Source organism: Mytilus trossulus, chromosome 9, assembly GCF_036588685.1.
Source record: "Mytilus trossulus isolate FHL-02 chromosome 9, PNRI_Mtr1.1.1.hap1, whole genome shotgun sequence".
Lineage (NCBI taxonomy): Eukaryota > Metazoa > Mollusca > Bivalvia > Mytilida > Mytilidae > Mytilus > Mytilus trossulus.
Window position 1 is genome coordinate 39,619,807 of NC_086381.1, and position 22,429 is coordinate 39,642,235.

General features: G+C 31.2%; 1 protein-coding gene across 3 annotated transcripts in view; it reads right to left on the reverse strand.

Annotated features, from left to right (window-relative positions):
• Window positions 1-12,146: 12,146 nt before the first annotated feature.
• LOC134682899 (mucin-2-like) overlaps window positions 12,147-22,429 on the reverse strand; it is a 32,483-nt gene continuing 22,200 nt past the window's right edge. For all 3 annotated transcript variants that reach the window (XM_063541809.1, XM_063541808.1, XM_063541806.1), the window contains 4 exons: window positions 18,943-18,984; window positions 17,386-17,417; window positions 16,537-16,658; window positions 12,147-15,725 (listed from right to left, as the gene is read on the reverse strand). In XM_063541809.1, coding sequence (XP_063397879.1) covers window positions 15,216-15,725; window positions 16,537-16,658; window positions 17,386-17,417; window positions 18,943-18,984 — 706 coding nt within the window. In that variant the 3' untranslated portion in view covers window positions 12,147-15,215. The remainder of the gene's footprint in view (window positions 15,726-16,536; window positions 16,659-17,385; window positions 17,418-18,942; window positions 18,985-22,429) is intronic.

Sequence of the window (22,429 nt, forward strand, 5' to 3'; positions counted from 1 at the left end):
TGTGGTAATGTCATTATGTACATTGTACTTGCCTAGAAATCAAAAGTCTTATATCTGTGTTGGATTTTTATACGCCCACTGTAGCATAGGTGGCCTTAAGTTCTACCCTTGTCCATCTGTTTGTACCAAATTTGGGTATCAGTTCTATAATTACTATAGTTTGCCTCAAATATTATGAAACTTGCACACAATGCTTATTACCACAAAACACTGATTGAGTTTGAATTTTGGTGGCGTCAAGTTATGTATCTTTGAAAATAAAAAGAAAATTGATGAATTTTGCCTTTCTGTTTTCTAACTTAAGCAAGCCTCAACCAAATGTTAAGAAACTTGTAGTATTCAATTCTCATTAGGCTTTTTACCACAAAATAAAGATCTAGGTTAAATTCTGATGGTGTCACTTTAAATGTGCTAGAGTTTTGCCCCTTTACATGTACATGTGGAAAAATTGCTGAATTCTTTGTTTCTGTTCTCTAACATTAAGTTTGCCCCAACCAAGTGTTATATAGACAATTGAAACTAATACACAATACTTATTACCACAAAACTCATATCAAGTACAAACTTGGGTAGTGTCATTTTTTTTGCTATTCTTCAGTTATTTTCCTTTATGATGTTATGATATGCAAGCGGGGCATCATTTGTGTCCTTGGACACATTCCCTATTTATTTCGATTTTGGTGTTGATTCTAATAATTATGTCACAAGACACTTATAATTTGAACATACATTGTAGAATAGGAACATGCTTGAAAACATGAAAATATAAAAAAAAAAAAATGGGGTGGTGGGGGGTGGGGGCTGCAGTCTGCACTAAAATAAAATTCATCTACTAGTCTGTAAAATCAACTTGTCCCTATTTATGGATATAACATTTTGAAATTTTTCGCTAGTCTGAGTCAATGTAAAATTTACAAGTCTGGGGCTGCAGGTGCAAATCCATATATTTTGTTAGGTTCATAAATCATGTAATATGGACATGAACATGTCACATTGTGCATGTGATTAGGGTTACTCTATTTCGTCCACTTTCATAATTTTATGCTCCATTTATGGGCATTATGTTGCTGGTCTGTGTGGTTCATTCCTCCGTCATCTGTCCTGCTTCAGGTTAAAAGTATTGGTCATGGTAGTTTTTGATGAAGATGAAGTCCAATCAACATGAAACTTAATACACACGTTCCCTACCATATGATCTATCTAATTTTAATGCCAAATCCGAGTTCACTCCAATTTCACAGTCCACTGAAGCATAGAAAAGTGCAAGTGCATACATTGTAGTTGGGCCTCTGTGTACTATGTAATCATTCTTAATTTTCTTCATAAAAAAATAAATAAATTGTAAACATTCATATTTACATCAGTCTATAGGGTTCGGAAAAATAGTTTTCTTTTCTTACATGTAGTAGAAAGAAAATTTAGATTGATAGTATAATTCATTTATATGTTATTTGTATTTCAGATACAATGCTAAGCGAAGACATTGGAGGAGAACTAAGCTGAAGATGTAAAATGGATGGATGTTTATTGGATTTAAAGTTACTGAACTATGAAACTTTTATGATTAGGAAAGAAATCATGATTTTAGTCCAAAAATAAATCTGTCCAGTACAACAATTTTGTTGGTTTAATAAAGCCTATCCACCAAAAAAAGTTAACAACAATAAAAAAAACATGAATAATGCATTTCTGGTTGTGGTTTAAACACATTACTTGGTTATAAAATTTGGAAAATGCTACGGTTTAATCTCATTGTGATATGAATTATATTTCAGATGGTAGACAATCTGGACGCTTCATATAATCATGACATGTACAAATGTATGCAGATGCCTTGTGTTATGATCAGCTGGTTATGATCTTTGTTATTGACCTCATTTTCATAGTTGAAGGTTCAGTGACATCTTGAAATTTTTGTTAAATTTTGGTTGTGTCAAACACTCGCTTTAATTAAAGTAGTATTTACTATTATACCTATATTTGGTAAACAAATGTATGAGATCCTTGCAAGGTTACATGTGCATCAGAAAACCTTACATCAACTTCAATCATTTTCTGGATACTTATAAAGATGAAGTATCTCATACTCTAAGCAACAGGTCTACTACTACTGTATTTGGTATATGGAATGAGGGTATAGTTACTTATTTATCTGGCAGGTTTCATCTGACCAGGACCTCATTTTCATGTTAAATACATTTGTATATATATAAATGTTTTTGTGTTGTGGTCCATTTCTTGGGTACACGAAGCAATGGAGCTACTATATATGCAAGATAAGGAGTGACTAAGTGAACATATTTCTTCTGACCTTCATGTTATTATTGGTTTTATGTCTTCTATCTTGGATGTTTGGATTGGAATAACTACAGGGTGTATATATGTCTGGCAGGGTTCACCTGGCCTATTATCATGATTATATATACAGGATGAATACAATGAGAGTCCTAATCAAAAGAAACATCCTTAAGCCAACAATGGTGAAGGTGTCACCAACAAAAGAGTTTTCAAACTTTCCCTTTTTATACGACCGCAAATTTTGAAAAAATTTTCATCGTATATTGCTATCACGTTTGCGTCGTCGTCGTTAGTAAAAGTGAATAGAAATCTATGAAATTTTAACACAAGGTTTATGACCATAAAAGGAAGGTTGGTATTGATTTTGGGAGATTTGGTCCCAACATTTTAGGAATTAGGGGCCAAAAAGGGTCCAAATAAGCATTTTCTTGGTTTTCGCACTATAACTTTAGTTTAAGTTAATAGAAATCTATGAAATTTTGACACAAGGTTGATGACCACTAAAGAAAGGTTGGGATTGTTTTTGGGAGTTTTGGTTTCAACAGTTTAGGAATTAGGGGCCCAAATAAGCATTATTCTTTGTTTTTCGCACAATAACTTTAGTTAAGTAAATAGAAATCAATGAAATTTAAACATAATGTTTATGACCACAAAAGGAAGATTGGTATTGATTTTGGGAGTTTAGGTCCAAACAGTTTAGGAATTTGGGGCCAAAAAGGGGACCCAAATAAGCATTTTTCTTGGTTTTCGCACCATAACGTTAGTATAAGTAAATAGAAATCTATGAAATTTAAACACAAGGTTAATGACCATAAAAGGAAGGTTGGTATTGATTTTGGGAGTTTTGGTCCCAACAGTTTAGGAAAAAGGGGCCCAAAGGGTCCAAAATTAAACTTTGTTTGATTTCATCAAAATTGAATAATTGCGGTTCTTTGATATGCTGAATCTACACCCCGTATAACCCCGATACAAATGAATCCGGACGTTGACGCGTTCGAAGCGATAATCAGGACAACATTTGGGATGACAATAACTTTGAATGCCTCTCTAGAACTTATTTGAGTCTATATAAATATGTCAATGAGCATGTTAGTATCTTTATTCAATTATACAGTTGTTGTAAGTTTTAGATATTGTATAAAACGTTTGACTGCTAGATGCAAAACGCACAGACATGGTGCAATTTCATACGGTTTACGATGTAAACAATGCTGAATATCTTTTTGTGCATACACCTTTGAGTATTAATACCTTAAGCAATACTAAATAACTATACATTGAATTAATACGTGCCTTCAAATGTGCCCTATAACTTAGAATAAACGCAATATCATACAAAATAAATTTTCTCTGACTGTATTGTTCGTTCCACCAAATGTGTCGCGTTCGTTGTGCGTTTTGAAATAATCACTGTACAGTTCGTTGACAAAAACCGTGACAAACACTTTCTTGTCAAGGTTTTTGAGATGGTGTCGGCGACCCTTTTTCTATATTTTATTGTAAATGTTTATCTGTTAACTTAGTCAAAGTAGTTGCCTAAAAATATCTGTCATACAAAGCCAAAATTGAAATATGTAACTCGCGTACATCTGCTTGGAATGTTTCTATTGAAAATTGAGACTTTCAATGTTTTTCCAGATGAAATGAACAGTTAATAAATATATTCCAGAGAAAAGAAAGTTTCAAAAAGTATAGAACAGTCATTAAAACTTTAATGACTTCCTTTTCACAATTTGAGGCTCTTCCAAATGCCGATGTTGGTCCAAATTCGCCTAGACGAAAGCAGACATACATGAAGGAGCTCGTTGAACTTAATTTGCTGAATGCCATAGATGGCATTCCAACTGCTTTAATTTTTTTATTACTTTTTTTTTACATGCGGAGCTTTGTAGATGTGATGTGATGGCCAGTGAGACAACTGTCCATCAAAGTTTAAATGAAGTTGGCGTATAAACTATTATAGGCCAATGTACAACATTTAACAATGAGGAAAACCTATACCATACTGCCGCCTAAAAAAGGCCCCGATATGAAAAAAAATATGAAAAAAAAAACCGATTAAACTAACGGTTAATAACTTATGAAATGACAGATCTATATAACCCATGTACTGCAGGATTCTGACGTTGGACCGACAAAACAAAGTGTGCGGCAGGTTTAAACATGTGAGCCCCCAACCCTCTCCTTAACATAGAACACTGGTGTAACAGCACAACATGATAAAAAAGTTCAGTTGAAATTGGCTAAACTCAAAATGTCGGTACAAGGCACAAAAACCATATACATAAAATATCGACAAAGGAGTAATTGTAGTAACTGATAGTTATTTCAAAGCGAATTACAACTAATAAGTAAATCGTGTATCCAAAGTGTGTTAATCAGTATATCGTACGCTTTTAGGTAAAGACGTAATAAAACGCACGAACTTGTGCAATGCCAAATATGAACAGTATCGAGAGGATGTACGGTATTATGAGTTCTCATAAGTGTGCATAAATTGTAATAATGTTAAGTGATGTTTTGATTTAACAGGTAGAGCAAAACTTTCTATATTGCGGCCAATTGTTTTTTTTTTATTTATGAAAGAATTTGGTGAAGGGTGACTGGGAGATATGCTATAAGTTATGATCACTTTGGTCTTTTTCCGATCGGCAGTAAAAACTGACTGAAGTTGGCCACCCATTTAGTTGTGTGGGACGTAACAGTACACAGTCACGTCTTGTCCGAATGGGAATATAAAATCCAATGTCTCGTGTAAAGAGAGTACCACGCTAACTACACAGTACGAACCCCTGCAAAAACTTCAAGAGAGGTCTATAAATAGCCTGTTGAAAGGCACCATTAGTGTCCCTATAAAATATACATCATTTTATCCAGTGGCAATCCAAACGTCCCTGACGTTATTCCGGAGGGTCTCCTCACAGGACTTACATGTATGTGTTGCTACTTTGTGCTTATCCTAAACATGCATGGCATATTTGCAAGTGGTCGTTAAGCAACCAACAATCAGCCATTACGTACGCGTGTCATAAACAAATAAAAGGGTCCATATATTGTTAAGTACCAACAGTAAAGAATTAAGAAACACAGCAAATGTCTAAGGTTAAGTTGGTGATTGATGCTTCGCTAACCCATAATTTACCAATGACGCCAAGGGTAACTGGGGAATATAAATATGGTCCCTGTGGTCTTCTGTGAAATAAATCAAAATTTGAATGAAATGCATATGGGTGAGTATAGACTTTAAAGGTGTTTATAATAACCAGAATGACCTGACCAATCATTTAGATTTTTGCACCACAGTAGAAAGACTGTAATGTTCGAGGAATTTAAGCATAATCTTTATACCATAAAAATTAAACAAACACAAAAACATAATTAAAGAAAGCAAACCAGTTAATATTGAGTGTTGTCTCTTCATCTTTATATCTTCACATTAAAGTAACTGTATTACTATTGATGGCTATCAGTTACATGTTCCTTGCATACACCTATTCTTGAGCCTTAATGTAACTCTATGGTAATCTATGACCCCATTGGACCCGCCTCTGAGATTCAGGCCAAAAGGCTTAACCTATAATCCATTGATTATATTTGATTACTTTCTATATCAAATAGAAGATGCGGTATTGAAACAGCTCTTCGCAAGCGACCAAACGAAACAAAAATGAACAACTATAGGTCATCGTACGGCCTTTAACAATGAAAAAGCCCACACCGCTATTAAGCACACCGAAACAACAAATATGCATACGAGAAAACTAACGGCTCAATTTTGGCACAAAAGTGTGAACAAAAAAATATATACAACCACTGAATGACAGGCTCCTGGCTTTGGACAGTCACATACAGAATATGGCGGGATTAAACATGTTAGCGGGCACCCAACCCACCCCTTAACCGTACATTGACTGTTGTATGGTAAACACTTTCAAATATACTATGAAATTAGAAATCGGACGTGTGTATCTGTATGCTTTGTCATAGTTGCATCTGTTGAGTTATTGTATTTTCCTACCAATTCACACTTTTGTATACATGAGGATTTTTTTAAATGTAAAAATTTCCTCCAGGTGTTTTTCGACAATACAACTGACATTATGGGTTGCTGTCTGCATGTTATGATGGTAAATTATTATTTTCAAACATGCATATTGGTTATAATCATATCAAAGCATAATCTAATACATGCAAAATTCATTGACAAACGCAATATTTTGTCAACGAAGCGTACAGTATAAAAAGGTGTAATGACAACGAAGCGTACACAACATGAAAATAGAGACATTTTAAAACGTGTATTTTTTTGTTTCTAGATACAACATAAACAAACGATCTTTATAAGTTTGTTGATTTATACTATGAAGTTTCCAAAAATGTATGTTTTAAAAACTATGAGGTACGAGAAACATAAAGTTTTGAATGTTTAAAAATACCAAGCACGTTTTATCATTGATATCTTCGTGCGTTTTTTGATGTTTGTATAAAAAAAATGTCACATTTTTGAAAAACCTTTTAGTAACTCATGAGTATTATGGCAAAGAATATATTGGTGCAAAATATACGAAGAATAGATATTGGATTGTCTTTAAAAGTATGAATTCCTTACTGTCTGAACTCAGTGCTATACGGTGTGCTCGACTCGAACGCGTCAACGTCCGGTTTCGTCTGTATCGGGGTTATACAGGGTGATCTAACTGTGTATGTAGATTCTTAACTTTTGGTCATGTTTTCAAATTGGTCTACATTAAGGTCCAAAGGGTCCAAAATTAAACTTAGTTTGATTTTGACAAAAAATGAATCGGTTGGGTTCTTTGATATGTTGAATCTAAAAATGTACTTAGATTCTTGATTATTGGCCCAGTTTTCAAGTTGGTCCAAATCTGGGTCCAAAATTAAACTTTTTTGATTTCATCAAAAATTGAATAAATGGGGTTCTTTGATATGCCAAATCTAACTGTGTATGTAGATTCTTCATTTTTGGTCCCGTTTTCAAATTGGCCTACATTAAGGTCCAAAGGGTCCAACATTAAACTAAGTTTGATTTTAACAAAAATTAAATTCCTGGGCCTCTTTGATATGCTGAATCTAAACATGTACTAAGATATTTGATTATGGGCCCAGTTTTCAAGTTGGTCCAAATCAGGATCTAAAATTATTATATTAAGTATTGTGCAATAGCAAGTCTTTTCAATTGCACAGTATTGTGCAATGGCAAGAAATATCTAATTTCACAATATTGTGAAATAGCAAATTTTTTTTTAATTAGAGTTATCTTTCTTTGTCCAAAATAGTAAGCAAGAAATATCTTATTGCAAGAATTCTTTTTAATTGGAGTTATCTTTCTTTGTCCAGAATCAACTTAAATCTTTGTTATATACAATATACAATGTATATTCACTTTTTACTACCAACTGGTAAATTTAAATAATCTTTACCATTCAGTGTTAACAAGCATTTTTTTTACATCTTAATATTTTATGATGTATTTAAATGAGTAGTTATTGTTGCAAACTCCATTACAATATTTTAATTGAGATTAGTTTTGGAATAAGGGAAAGGGGGATGTGATTAAAATATTGGGTTCAATTTTTATCATTTGAAATTTCATAAATAAAAAGAAAATGTCTTCAAACATTCTTTTGAGAGGATTAATATTGAACAGCATAGTGAATTGCTCTAAGAGAAAACAAAAATGTTAAGTTCATTAGAACACATTCATTCTGTGTCAGAAACCTATGCTGTGTCAACTATTTAATCACAATCCAAATTTAGAGCTGAATCCAGCTTGAATGTTGTGTCCATACTTGCCCCAACCATTCAGGGTTCAACCTCTGCGGTCGTATAAAGCTACGCCCTGCGAAGCATCTGGTTGAAAGAATATAAGGCAGGGAATTACTGTAATTGTACCTATATGTGGGATGTATTGCGAATTTTGCTTCTGGAATTTTCTATGAAATAATTGGAAAGGTAATTGTTGGTAAATAAACTCATCATAGATACCAGGACTAAATTTAGTATATACGCCAGATGCGCGTTTCGTCTACAAAAGACTCATCAGTGGTGCTCGAATCCAAAAAAGTTAAAAAGGCCAAATAAAGTATTCACACCACTCGCAGAACTTTGCTATATATCAAAATTTTTATTGCTGGAAGGAGCCACAGTAAATGAAGACCAGAGTGCACATGCTGAAAGGTTGCACCTTCTTTTCTATAAACCTTGGATGTGTTGATACTTGATTATAGGTCCTGAATATAATGTTTTACATAAACTATGACACCTATTTAACATGATCCAAGAAAATGCAGTTAAGGTCAGATAAACGAAACTGGAAATGCATGTTCACCTTACTTCCATACACCAAATATGTTTTAAGTATAATTGACTTATTGCACTTTGCAACAAACCTAGCCAGAAAAACTTGGCATTGATCAATCAACCATGAAATTAGGCCAAGGTCGGATGAACACCTTACAATTAATTTAAACATAGTTGACCTTTTGCAAATAGTATCTAAGAAACAAACTAAACCAAGAAAACTTGAGATTGACAATTGAACCATGAAAATGAGGTCATGGTCAGATAATTGTCAGACGGACATATACACAATATAGTTGACCTATTGCTATAAGAATTTGAAAAAGTTCCAAAATAAAACTTAACATAGAGCAAGGATTTGTATAGTAAGACTTACTATACAAATCCTTGCATAGAGCAATGAAATGTAAAATGTAAAATGAGGTCACGGTCAGCATGCTAGACAGACATGTGCATTGTTAAATATTTTCACACCAATTATAGTTGACCTATTGCATACTATATGAGAACAGATGAAAACACAATAATAAACTTTTTACTGATTTACAGTTAAAATGAGGTTAAGGTCAGATGACACATGCCAGTTGGAAAACTACACCTAACAATCATTATATTCACTGATCCACAAAAATAAGGTTGAGTTCAAGTGAAAAGTCTGAAGGGCAGGCATGATGACCATGCAACTTTAATAAGCATATGCCAAATATATTTATCCTATTACTCATAATAAGAGAAATTAAGAATAATACAAATCCTAACTTTTTTGTCAAGTAGTCACTGAACCATGAAAATGAGGTCAAGGACAATGGACATTTGGCAGATGGTAACTTTATAACATAATGGTCTATATATATACAAAGTATGTAGAATCCAGGTTTTTACCTTCTGAAATATAAAGCTTGAAAGAGGTTAGCTAATGCCACTGCTGGATCACTGTCCTTAAGTTGAGCTTTCTGCAACAGAATTTTTCGGATTAACAAAAACCATAGACCTTATGACAGGTAAATTGTCATAGCTAATCATGATCTGAGGCAACTTTCATAAGCAGGATTTAATTTATAACCTTATTAGGATTAATAAAGTAACCACTGAAGATGAACTGGTAATCCACTACTCCTCTAATGAGGGGTCATATGGTAGATATAGGTTATTCATATAAGGGTTTAGAATTGTCATCACCTCTTATTTGCATTTAATATAGCATTAAGAAATCAAGATAACTGAAAGAGGGATTTAAACACTATAGACCTCTGTTTAGGGCATTGCAAGAAAAAATTGTATAAAGGGGTTTAAAATCAGAACAAGCAAACAAGTATGTCTTCTAAGAACATTACCAAACTAGAGGCTCTTAAGAGCCTATGTTGCTCACCTTGGTCTATGTGCATACTAAACAAAGGACACGGATGGATTAATGACAAAATTGTGTTTTGGTGATGGTGATGTGTTTGTAGATCTTACTTTAATGAACATTCTTACTGCTTACAATTATGTCTATCTATAATGAACTTGGCCCATTAGTAACAGAGGAAAATATTTTGTTGAAATTTACCAAAAATTACAAAATTGTTAAAAATTGACTATAAAGGGTAATAACTCTTTAAGGGGTCATCTGACCGTTTTGGTCATGATGACTTATTTGTAGATCTTATTTTGCTGAACATTATTGCTGTTTATAATTTATCTCTATCTATAATAATATTCAAGATAATAACCAAAAACGGCAAAATGTCCTTAAAATTGCCAATTCAGGGGCAGCAACCCAACAACCAGTTGTCCAATTTGGCTGAAAATTTCAGGGCAGATAGAAATTGACTTGATAAACATTTTAGTTCTAACAGATAACTTTAGTATAAGTAAATAGAAATCTATAAAAATTTAACACAATGTTGATAACCACATAAAGAAGCTTGGGATTTATTTTGAGGGTTAAGGTCCCCAAGTTTTAGAAATAAGGGGCCCAAAGGGCCCAAAACAAGTATTTATCTAGTGTCACTACAATAGGTTGTGTATAAGTATTTCAATTGATCTGAAATTGTACCACAATGTTTAATACCATAAGTAGAAGGTTGGTATATATTTAAAGAGTTTTTGGGCAAACAGTCTAGGAATAAAGGGCCAAAAACAAGCATTTTTGTAGTTTCAAAACAATAAATTAGAGTTATCTTTCTTTGTCCAGAATGGTTGTTGAATCACCAAAAACCAATGCTTAATGAAATCTTCTTTGAAAATTGGAGTTCTTTCTTTGTCCAGAATAGTAGTTGAATCAATTTAAATCAATGCTATATGCAATATACAATGCAATATTCACTTTTATTACCAATGAACCATGAAAATGAGGTCAAGGTCAGATGAACCATGCCAGTCAGACATTATCAGCTAACAATGCTTCCATACAACAAATAAAGTTGAACTATTACTTATAGTTTAAGAAAAATAGACCAAAACACAAAAACTTAACACTGAGCAATGGACCATGAAAATGAGGTCGAGGTTAAATAAAACCTGTGGGACTGACATAAAGATCATAAAATATTTCCATACACCAAATATAGTTGACCTATGTCATATAGTATTAGATACAAAGACCAAAACTCAAAAACTTAACTTTGACCACTCAACCATGAGAAAGAGGTCAAGGTCAGATGACATCTGCCCGCTAGTCATGTACACCTTACAATCATTCCATACAACAAATATAGAATATCTGTTGCATTAAGTATGAGAAAAACAGACCAAAACACAAAAACTTAAATATAATCACTTAACCATGAAAATGAGGTCAAGGTCAGATGATACCTGCCAGTTGGACATGTACACCTTACAGTCCTTCCATACACCGAATATGCTCGCCCTATAGTATCTGAGATATGGATTTGACTACCAAAACTTAACCTTGTTCACTGATCCATGAAATGAGGTTGAGGTCAAGTGAAAACTGTCTGACGGGCATGAGGACCTTGCAAGGTACGCACGTATCAAATATAATTATCCTATTACTTATAATAAGAGAGAATTCAACATTACAAAAAATCTGAACTTTTTTCTCAAGTGGTCACTGAACCATGAAAATGAGGTCAAGGACATTTGACATGTAACTGACAGAAACTTCGTAACATGAGGCATCTATATACAAAGTATGAAGCATCCAGATCTTCCACCTTTCAAAATATAAAGCTTTTAAAAAGTTAGCTTACGCCGCCGCTGCCGGATCACTATCCCTATGGCGAGCTTTCTCCAACAAAAGTTGCAGGCTGGACAAAAAATGGTCAGGTGACACTATCCACATGTTGATGTTGTTTAGGTGACATGTTGTTGACCAATTCTACAGCTTTATTTCAAATGTAATTACTTGACTTATCTATATAAAATGTAATCACTTGACTTATCTATATAAAATGAGGTCAGATCAAGTGAAACTGACTGTATAGGTGGTGCTAGGTTATCCATTTACAAAAATTGTCACATTAGCAATAGATACCATCAATGTGGATTATTACCATAAGTATGCTTAAGCTTTAATTTAACAAAGATTGATTTACAAATATTTTATTGTGATAAAATGGTCACAAAAATAATTTATTGACAATATAAGAACAAAATAATATCAGATGAACCTAAAGACAAATTTGACTATATAAAGAGATATAAACAAATACATAGAAATATAACAGATCTACTATCCAGTATAACAATTTTAACAACCAACAAATTTCTCCTCTAGGAGACATAATGGAATCACATGAGATAACTTTTAAAAATTTCTGACATTGTACACAAAAATTAAATGCAGGTTTGACCAGCATACTGCAAAAAACCTTTGAATGATTCTTTCAGACCTAATAAAAAAATAAGACTTGTTTAAAAAATACATTAAACACAATAGTAGCTGATTTGAAAAAAGTTAACAATATTAATATTGCCTTCATTACTAAAGGCATTTTTTCGTTTTATATAATAGTAATTTTATATACTGTAAATTCAGAAATTATTGCGTGCATTTATTATTGCGATTTTGTCATTTTAGACTTAAATGCGATTTAATTTTTACGATTTTGATAAAAATCCTGTTCAATTCATATAAAATATTTCAAAATGCGAATTTAAATTATTGCGTTTACAACTCAGTCGCATTTTACGCAATAATAAAAACTTCGCATTAATTTCTAAATTTACAGTATGGTAAACTCTTGTAAATTTATGATTTCCTCATAACAAAGGTCTAACATAATTATCTTGTACATGTTCAATAATTTTGAAACGTGATAACAATTGAAATAAATCGTGCAAATATCGACAGAATTTATAAAAAAGACAAGAACTATACTAATTCATTAAAGCTCAGATCTATAACAATAATAGAGGTATGTTTTATTGCTTATAACATTGCCAAATAAAATATAACTAAACTACATAGACTGGTAAATAACAGAGAGAAAAAAAATGTTTTCAAACCCAATATCGATAGAAATTAGTGAACTCCTCAATTAGCCTGAAAAACATGTAAAAAAATAACCTTGAAAGAAAAATAATGAATTTTGGCTGATGATGAATACATATTAAAACAGTATTGAAAATGCTAATGGGAGGTAACACAATAAAATAAAATAAATTATGGTAAATACACAGTAAAACCAAATACAGGACACATACAGTTAAGTTTAATAATATGGATTGTTAAGATATATAATATCAATGTCATGGGGAAAATATGTGACAATATAAAAATACTGGTGTATAAAATAGCACTAATATCAAATCCCTTTTCACCAACTAATGTATCACAGTTTTAATCAAATTTGATGAAACCAACTACAGAATTACATAAAAGAAACGATTAACATAATTAAGGCATGGTTTATAACTTTGTATCAGATGGTCTTGTAATTAGCCGTTTCAGAATCTAGTGTATTCTGGGTAATATTTCAAAACGTACACTATAGCAATGTGATTGGTTAAAAACATCCTAAACAATGGAAATTCAACCAATGACGTGATGTTATTTTCATTTTGGGGTACGAACAATTTTATTACCCACAGTCCTTTAGTTTTTAAAACTGCCAATTTGATACACAAAAATACTAAGACACACCAAAATTTTATTCAGAGATAATCTTTATATCAGTTAAGGGGAGTAAATACACTTTCAAGGGATATAATTGTCAACTCATTAATGAATACAACATCAAGTTTTGTAAATGATGATGTTGTGAAAAGGAAATCTTATCTTTGAATCTTAAAAAAGCAAAATTACCCATCAAATGAGTTCCCAATAAATTCTAAAGCTTATTTGTAAAAAGGGGCTACCCGTCTATAAAACAAGCATACTGATTTTAACATCTCTATATGTTCTGGACTTTTGACAGTAACAGCCAATGTGTAGCATACTTATAGATTTAACAATGAAGATGAAAGATTCTAATGTGTATAGAATGAAGTCATGGACAAAATAAATAAAAGTTGTGAAATTGCATATCTCAAATTGTGTATATCATACATAAAAAAGTTTCTTTTTAAATTAACCACAAATTGCCTGTAGATGGTAACATCTGTTTTGCATAATTAACAATATTTACAAATAAATTATTTTAGTTAAATTATTTACAATTGTACAATTTGTCTACTCAATATAATTTTGATATGTATTTATGATACAAAATATACAATTATAATAAGCTTATATCGATATGTGTTTAAAACAAATTCAAATTTTAATAGAATTTATAGTTTAGGAAATTATGAGTAAAAAAATTATATTGCAATATAAATTTGTAAGTCTAATTAAAAAATGTAGAACTTTTTTAAAATATCAATCAAATATTGGAATTTTCTAATCTGTTTCCAGTTAAATTAGATGAGTCTTTTTTTGTTTTCTGTTTTTTTAAAGTGACCATGAGATTTAACATTTATTCAAATATGTGAGGTACATGCAAATTTCATAATTGACTTATACTATAATTGGCTATTAAAATGATAACAGAACTTAAATTTTTTTTTGCATAAAACTTTTTTTTTGTAATTTCAATAATGCTACCAAATAACTTCAATGCAATGTTTAACATAATTACTGCAGAAATGAAAACAATTGCTTTAAACATTGACATATATATATATGAGTTTGCTGAAACTGTTAATATTAAAAATTTAAATTAGATTCTACTGACCCTTCAAGAATTAAAAAGAAATTCCATATTCATCTAGATCAAGGGAATATCATACAGGCATCATAGTGCGGTACCCAGGTGATGCCTTAAGGCATCATATGCCTTGAATGGATTGACACATCAGATAATTTTGCAACTGCAATGCAGTTAAATCATAAAAATAAGAAAATATGGCATGATTGTCAATGAGACAACCTAATCACTTCAATTTCGTTTTTGAAATGTATGAATATAATTTGCAACTGCTATGTTAAAAATTGTCTTTTCTATGGCATTAACATAAACTTCAACTTTGAAAAGCATCAATTACCTTTGCTGTCCATTCAGCCATTACATTTTAGACACTGAATTGAACAAAAATCCAAATTGCAAAAATTTAAACCCAGTATTCAGCAAACTCTCTAGAAATAATAACAAATTATAAAACTTCAATATTGACTATGATATATCTGCCATGGAATGCCTCGTCTTTGAAGGTGTTTTATTTGAATTAACAATACTGCGTAGCTCATTACGGATAGATTGAATTGTTTGATCAGGAGGCGCTTCCCTTTGAGAAAGGTTCGTTGTCACAATATCTGTCTCATCCATATCTTTTGATGTTTTAGAGTGAGGTCTATGAGGTTTAGAATGAGACACGTTGCCATTTAGATTTTTCATTTCCACACTTTGCTGAGAAGGTCCTTTTGAACCAATATGACTAGATTTAAGACCAGATAAATTTGAGCTTTTAGTTGCTCCAATGTCATTCAGCATTGTGGATCTATTTGGTTCATAATTTCCAGATTTTCTATGTTCATGTGGTCCTCCACTTTTATCTAAATCCATAGTCCTCAAAAGAATAGGTTTTGGAGGTTCTGTGGCCAATGTTGGACCATTATAATTAACATTTGCCACCGGTCTTTTTCCTGGACTTTTCTTGTTGAAATCTCTCCCTAATGATGTTTGCTGTAATAATACATAATCATAATTAGGTTCAACTAATTTTAATTTTAAATACTTTCTTTGAAAAATTTTAAGACATACAATTCATCATTTATGGCAACATACTAGAGACTACTGTAAATTATTGTGCTGTTTTTATTATGAAACTGGGTGAGTATCCCAATAATAAGAACTTATATTCTGAAAACCGATATAGACCTGTATGCAGTTTTTTTTTCTAAATCACAATAATAAAATTAAAATTTTTCTATTTTTGAAAAATCACAATAATAAATGCAAGCAATAATTTCTGAATTTACAGTATTTGAAATGGTAGAATATAATATATGTACTTCTTTATAAATATTCATACATAAGAGAACCAACAGATCAAATTTGTTTGAAACATTTTTAATGTAACTGATGTACATTGGGTATATTGCGGCATTAAGTTTTTATTTGTAGAGGTAGCTATAATGCCCTCAGAAAACCATAACATACTGCAAGAAACCTATTCAATTCAGATTGAAGTTAAAAGCACCTGTCACTTGCAGAATTAAACAAAGATACTATTGCTTGTAAGATTGTAGCTCTATTTGGACTAGCTATAAAGCCTTGCATTGGTAAAATGTCTTCTTGATCTGAATTTTTGTGAGCACTTAATTAACAAAGTATTGGCATGGATTTAAGTGCAACTCTATCTACAACTCTTTATGAACTTACCATAGAACTTAGCACGGATTAAAGTGCTAATTAATGTAACACTTTTAAATAGATTAACAGAAGAAATTGGTGTGGAAAAAGTGCTTCTTGATCACACTTCTATATTGCTTACCATAGAATTAGGCATAGATATAAGTGCTACTTGGTCAGCAGCTCTGTAAGGACTCCATGTCTGCAGTGTTTCTGGCTGTGGTGTATGATTTGTATGTACAAACATTGGCTCATGTTTCTTCTCTATAAAAAATAAACAGTGTAAATATTAGAAAATGAAAAACTTGTATTGTCATATCATGTCAAATTGCATTTAAGTATTTTGTTTTCAAAAAATGTATGATTGAATATTGTTTGACTTATGTCCAGTGGCATATATTTAATGCATGTTAAGGATGAGAACCAAAAAAAAATAATACAATATGTAGGTCCTGTGATAGGGTTGAGAAGCAAAGAGGAATATTTGGGATACTGGAAAACATTAAGAAATTGGGCTTTGTAATGGGGCTATCTGTGTACCCCTCAAAGAGATGCCACAAGGGTTCTCTAATGTGTATGTAAGTAAAATTAAGTATCTAACAATATATCAAAAGTCATTGATGAATAAATATGAATTAAGATAGCAAAGTAACTGCTCATTGGTTTATAACAGAAAAGCAATAACTTATGTGTGAATCAAAAGGAAACTAAAATATAGTGTTTTAGAATGAAATATGAGCTCTTGTTAAGAATTGAAATTTTAATTTAGTAAAGCATTTGCTTGCTATGTAAAACTAGACATTTTAAAATATACAACAAAACATATACTTTTTTTATTTTGACAGATAAGTCGTAAAAATGAATGCCATTTCTACATTTAATTTGCTAAGTTCCATTAAAATTTATATCATTAGTTTGTAGCTATATTTGCTTTCAAAATATTTAAAGTAAGATGTTGTTTTCAAGCTGTCAAACTGAAACTACAAATTACCTGATTGAGCCTTTAAATCATCGGCTCTAAATCTGAAAAATAAAAATAAAATTGGAATGAAATAAAGTTATGAAACTATTCTACTAGTACCCTAGCTAAACTAAAATCTCACATTATTAGTTTTGATGTAAGTATTACTGCCTTTGCCGACTGGTAACTTTTTTCATAAAATATGATATAAAAAAAATGGAAGAACATGAGGCTCCATGGTCAACTACCTTTAACACTGCCTTCACTCCCTTACGTGTTCTTGGCTATGAGTCATTACTTTTTATTGCCATTTTCACATTTAAAGCATCAATAATTTAAGATTTTCTATTGAAACAAAAATGATCGCATGTGGACCAAATATAATTTATTTTCAGTACTAATGTCATTTACTTTTACAATTAATTATCCTAAGATGTAAAACATACATCATTTAAACATATTTTATGCATAGAAAATATGGCAAAACTGAGCAAAATAACATTTGAAATTTAACTAAAAGTCCAACATAAGATTAAAAATTCTCAAGGCTGTATGTGTCATTCACAATCAGCTTTTTTCTAAACAAAAACTTAATCAGTGACATTCATTAATTATTTAACAATTGTGATATTTTCTTTACAAAACTAAGTCATAATGTGAAAACTGTAAAAATGAAAATGTATATCAACCGGTTACTTTTTTTTTGCAGAATTGTAGCAGAATTAAAAGTAGAAATAAAACACAAATTTATATGACAACTGTGATAATTTTACATTTAATTCTATTCTGGTGTTAACCAATATTTTTTTTAACAAGTTAATTCAATTCTAAATAATAAATGAATTTTGTAGTAAAAATTTTACTAGATTCTTCTTCAAGTATGCAAAAAAAGTAAGATTTTTATTTCCATGTTTCATTAACAAAACAAAATTGGGACATTATGTTTTTCCTTACATGTACTCAAAGACTGAGGAGTTATCTGATAAAAAATCCTCTCTGTAAAAATTTAAAAACATCATAAATTAAATATATATGACCATAACTATACTCATGCTTATCAATGTATGACTATCTATAAATTCTAAATACATTTCATTGGACAAACATATTATATCATTGTATACATACTTTCTTCTTTTCATTTTTTTTTGTTTATTATTTGGAAAGTGTTTGAATAAAAAAACAGCCCATGTTTATTGATAAACAAATGAAAATAAACTGTACTGGCTCAAAACTAAGTCATGAATATACATCTGATTGAACCATGTTTTCTTCATTTTTCATAACCATCATAGGATCCCAGCTTTCATTATGTAGAAGGGGGTCACATTAGGGGGTTCTGATCCCAGATCCCGCTTACCATTTGTCAGATCTTGTATCCCGCTTACACTATGTACGTTGGCATTTCTAATTTTTTTTGTAATTTCCCTTGTCCTGCTAGACTTCATTTCCTGTTTTCACGGCACAATAATTTGACTTTTACGTGTCAGGCTTTCAAAAAAACATCAATCCCGCACAATGCTTAGACCCCAATGAGACCCACTTAGAATGAATCATGCAGTTAACGGTAATGTATACTCAACATACCCTTGTTTGGTCTGCGTCTTATTTTCAGGTGAGACTTTATTTCTGTAAAATTTCAAAAAGTATGTTAAAATATTTCTAGAACAAAAAATATTTACACAATCCTGCAAGTGGATAAATTATAATCTTAGCCGGTGTTTAGTCAGGCAACATTAAGAGAGGGGAAATGTACCAGCACCAAGAAAACAACAGGGTATTTTTTATACATTGTATATCTGAAAATATTATTTTTTACTTTGTTGTGTTGCAAACTTTAACAGTTAAATATAAGTTTTAAACTGCACAGTAACACTATATTTTAGTATAATATGTGCTAATAAAAAACACAATTTGTATAGCCAGAGGCTCTGGTATTTTTGTGTAAAAAAAAAATTTGTAAGGGTTCCGCGGAACCTAGTGTCTCGCCTACTTTTGCTGTAAATCGCAGGCTCAACAAAAAATGAGGAAAAAATCAATAAAAAAAATCCTCTTGATACTATCTTTTGATTGTAAGAAGCTTCTGTCCAAGTTTGGTAAAAATCTAGGATAGTTAATGAATCTAATTAATGTTTTGAAAACTTAAACTGCCGACTGTATGTTATGTTAACTGGAAGAAAATCTAAGTCCATTTAAAAGTAAAATACAGAAAAAATGGAGTTATCTTTTTACAATATTTACTTCTGGATACTATCTTATGATCATAAACAAGCTTCTGTCCAAGTTTGGTACAAACCCAGGATAGTTTAAGAAAGTATTTAAAATTTTAAAAACTTTAACCACAGAGTGAATGTAATGTTTCCCCACAGAAAAACTAAGTCCATTTAAAAGTAAAATACGGAAAAAATGAATTTATTTTTTTGCAAAATTTACTTCTGGATACTATCTTATGATCATAAACAAGCTTCTGTCAAAATTTGGTTCAAACCAAGGATAGTTTATGAAAGTTATTAAAATTCTAAAAACTTTAACCACAGAGTGAATATAATGTTTCCCAGCAGAAAAAACTAAGTCCATTTATAAGTAAAATACGGAAAAAATGGAATTTTATTTTTACAAAATTTACTTCTGGATACTATCTTATGATCATAAACAAGCTTCTGTCCAAGTTTGGTAGAAATCCAGTATAGTTTAAGAGAGTTATTAAAATTTCAAAAACTTTAACCACAGGGTGAATATTTGTGGACGCCGCCGCCGACGACGCCGACGGAAAGTAGGATCGCTTAGTCTCGCTTTTTCGACTTAAGTCGAAGGCTCGACAAAAATGAAATGCAACAAGAATATTTGTATTGAGTGATTTTCTATCTATTTTCTATAGTTATCAAGATATTAGGTCAAATTAAATGCTTGTGAGCACTCAAGGGTAAAGATTGCATTTATTTTGCAGTTGGAACTAAAAATTAAACATTGCATTATATCTAGCATCTGAAGGAAATACTGTGAATTGGTTAAATAACAATAATTAACAAAGGGAGATAACTGTAATTCTAATATTACTTTCAGCAATGATATCATTGATACTTTTACAATAGATACTTCATGCACCATGCACCATGCAACCTTTGATCTTTAATCTATACACAAACACTTTCATGCTGTTTTCAATTTCTCTCTATCTATATTGATTTCAAAACAATAGGAAAATTTACAAAACTAGAACATGTAGATAAAAAAAACTATCATTTAATATCATTAAATGACAACAACTCCTTTTAGATTCATCTGGCAATTTCTGCAACATAGGACAATAACAGTATGTCCTAGTTATAAACAAAATTCCATGAAATTCTACTGTGTGGTTTCAGATGAGTTCATATTTTTGTCTATTTCCTAGTATTTCAGCTAATTCTGTATGCAAAGCACTCTTGTGCATAACATACTTTAAATTTATTTCAGAAATCATTAAATCTATTAGGTAGGAATATTTCCAATCAAGATTAAGTTGGATTAAAAGCATACTTGAGCAATGTACAAGCAATTACAATGTAAAATAGTGGTATGTCATATAACTTCAGGCCTGTAGCCAGGAATATGGGCAGGAATTCACTAGTGAAATTTTAGGGTCAATAGTGTTTATCCAATTAAAAAATAAAGAAATCATGCAAATATGGAGAATAAACATTGTTTAAATAGCAAAGTGGGTTAGTCTTTATTGCCACATGCAAAAAAAATGGATCCAATTAAAAAAAAATTTAAAAAATCAGCACTTGTTATGTGCTGGCAGTTGAAAGCTGTAGACAAAAAGTGTGACATTTCTGCAGTGGCAAAACCCCTAGTCATATTTAGAATATGCCTGAAGAATTGTTCTACTATAATAGTTGAAAATCAACTGCAAAATGATCGGTCTATCATTTAGAAACCCCATTTTGTACAAAATCCGATTATTGCTGCAAATAAAATACGTTTGAAAATGGACAAGTGCATGTAACTTTTCGGGTCAACAAATGTTACATGCACCTTTTCATTAGCTGATTAGCTTTGGAAGCAAGTTATTGGTCCAGCATGGCAAATTTTGAAAGGTGTCAACAATGGTTACAATTTGGATTTCATGATTTTTATCAATCAACTGAAGTTTGAAAAATATAGAAGGTAAGAAAATTTATTTCATTTTCGTGTCAATACTGCCCAATAATACTCATCTTTTTATAACAGTTGTATACTTTTTATAGTAAGCATTAACATAACTATTTTTTTCAAATTTCAACCCACTGATAATTACATTAAAATGTGGCTTTGTCATCTTTCACACTTGGCATCTACCAGTGATCAAGCAGATGATAAGAGAGTGGGACCAGGTTAATTTTGACCTCACAATGAAGTGTTACATGCACTTTTTGTGTAAATTAGGTTCTTTGATAATGATGTGCGACTTGCTTTGCAATTTTGTCAAAAAATATAAGTTTATCTTGTATTTAAACAGGTTTGACCCTTACGATATTCATTTTATTGCTGGAGAGATTTCTGTACATAACATTGACACGAAAATATTTACCAAGGAAAGGTGTCTATGATACATGCAAAAGCTTTTTTTTGTACGGTTTGCCTTATCAATCTAATTTTTTACATGAAATACCACAGATTAATTGCCAATTTGATTAACTAGTACTTGTATTCATTCTCAGCATTATAAAGATAACTGGCCACTTAATTTGAAAACATAAAATGTAACATTGACACCAGAATAAAAACAATATTACTTTATTACACTTAAAGCATAACTGGCCAGTGCATAATATTAAATCAAATGTAATTTTATGCTGAATTTTTAACAGAGAAGTTGTTGATCTTTCTTGATTTCTAGACTTTACAATATTTACTTGTAATTCTTATCGTTTAAAGGCATGTAACATTGACACATCTTCTGCGTCCAGGTTACATGCTACAACCTAATAAATGTGCATACAATTATTCAATCAATAAAATCTTGTTGAAATTTAAAATTTGCTTCATTAAAATGATATTAAAGAAATAAATGAGTTTTAATTATTTGTGTTTATTTTTTTCCTGATTGACT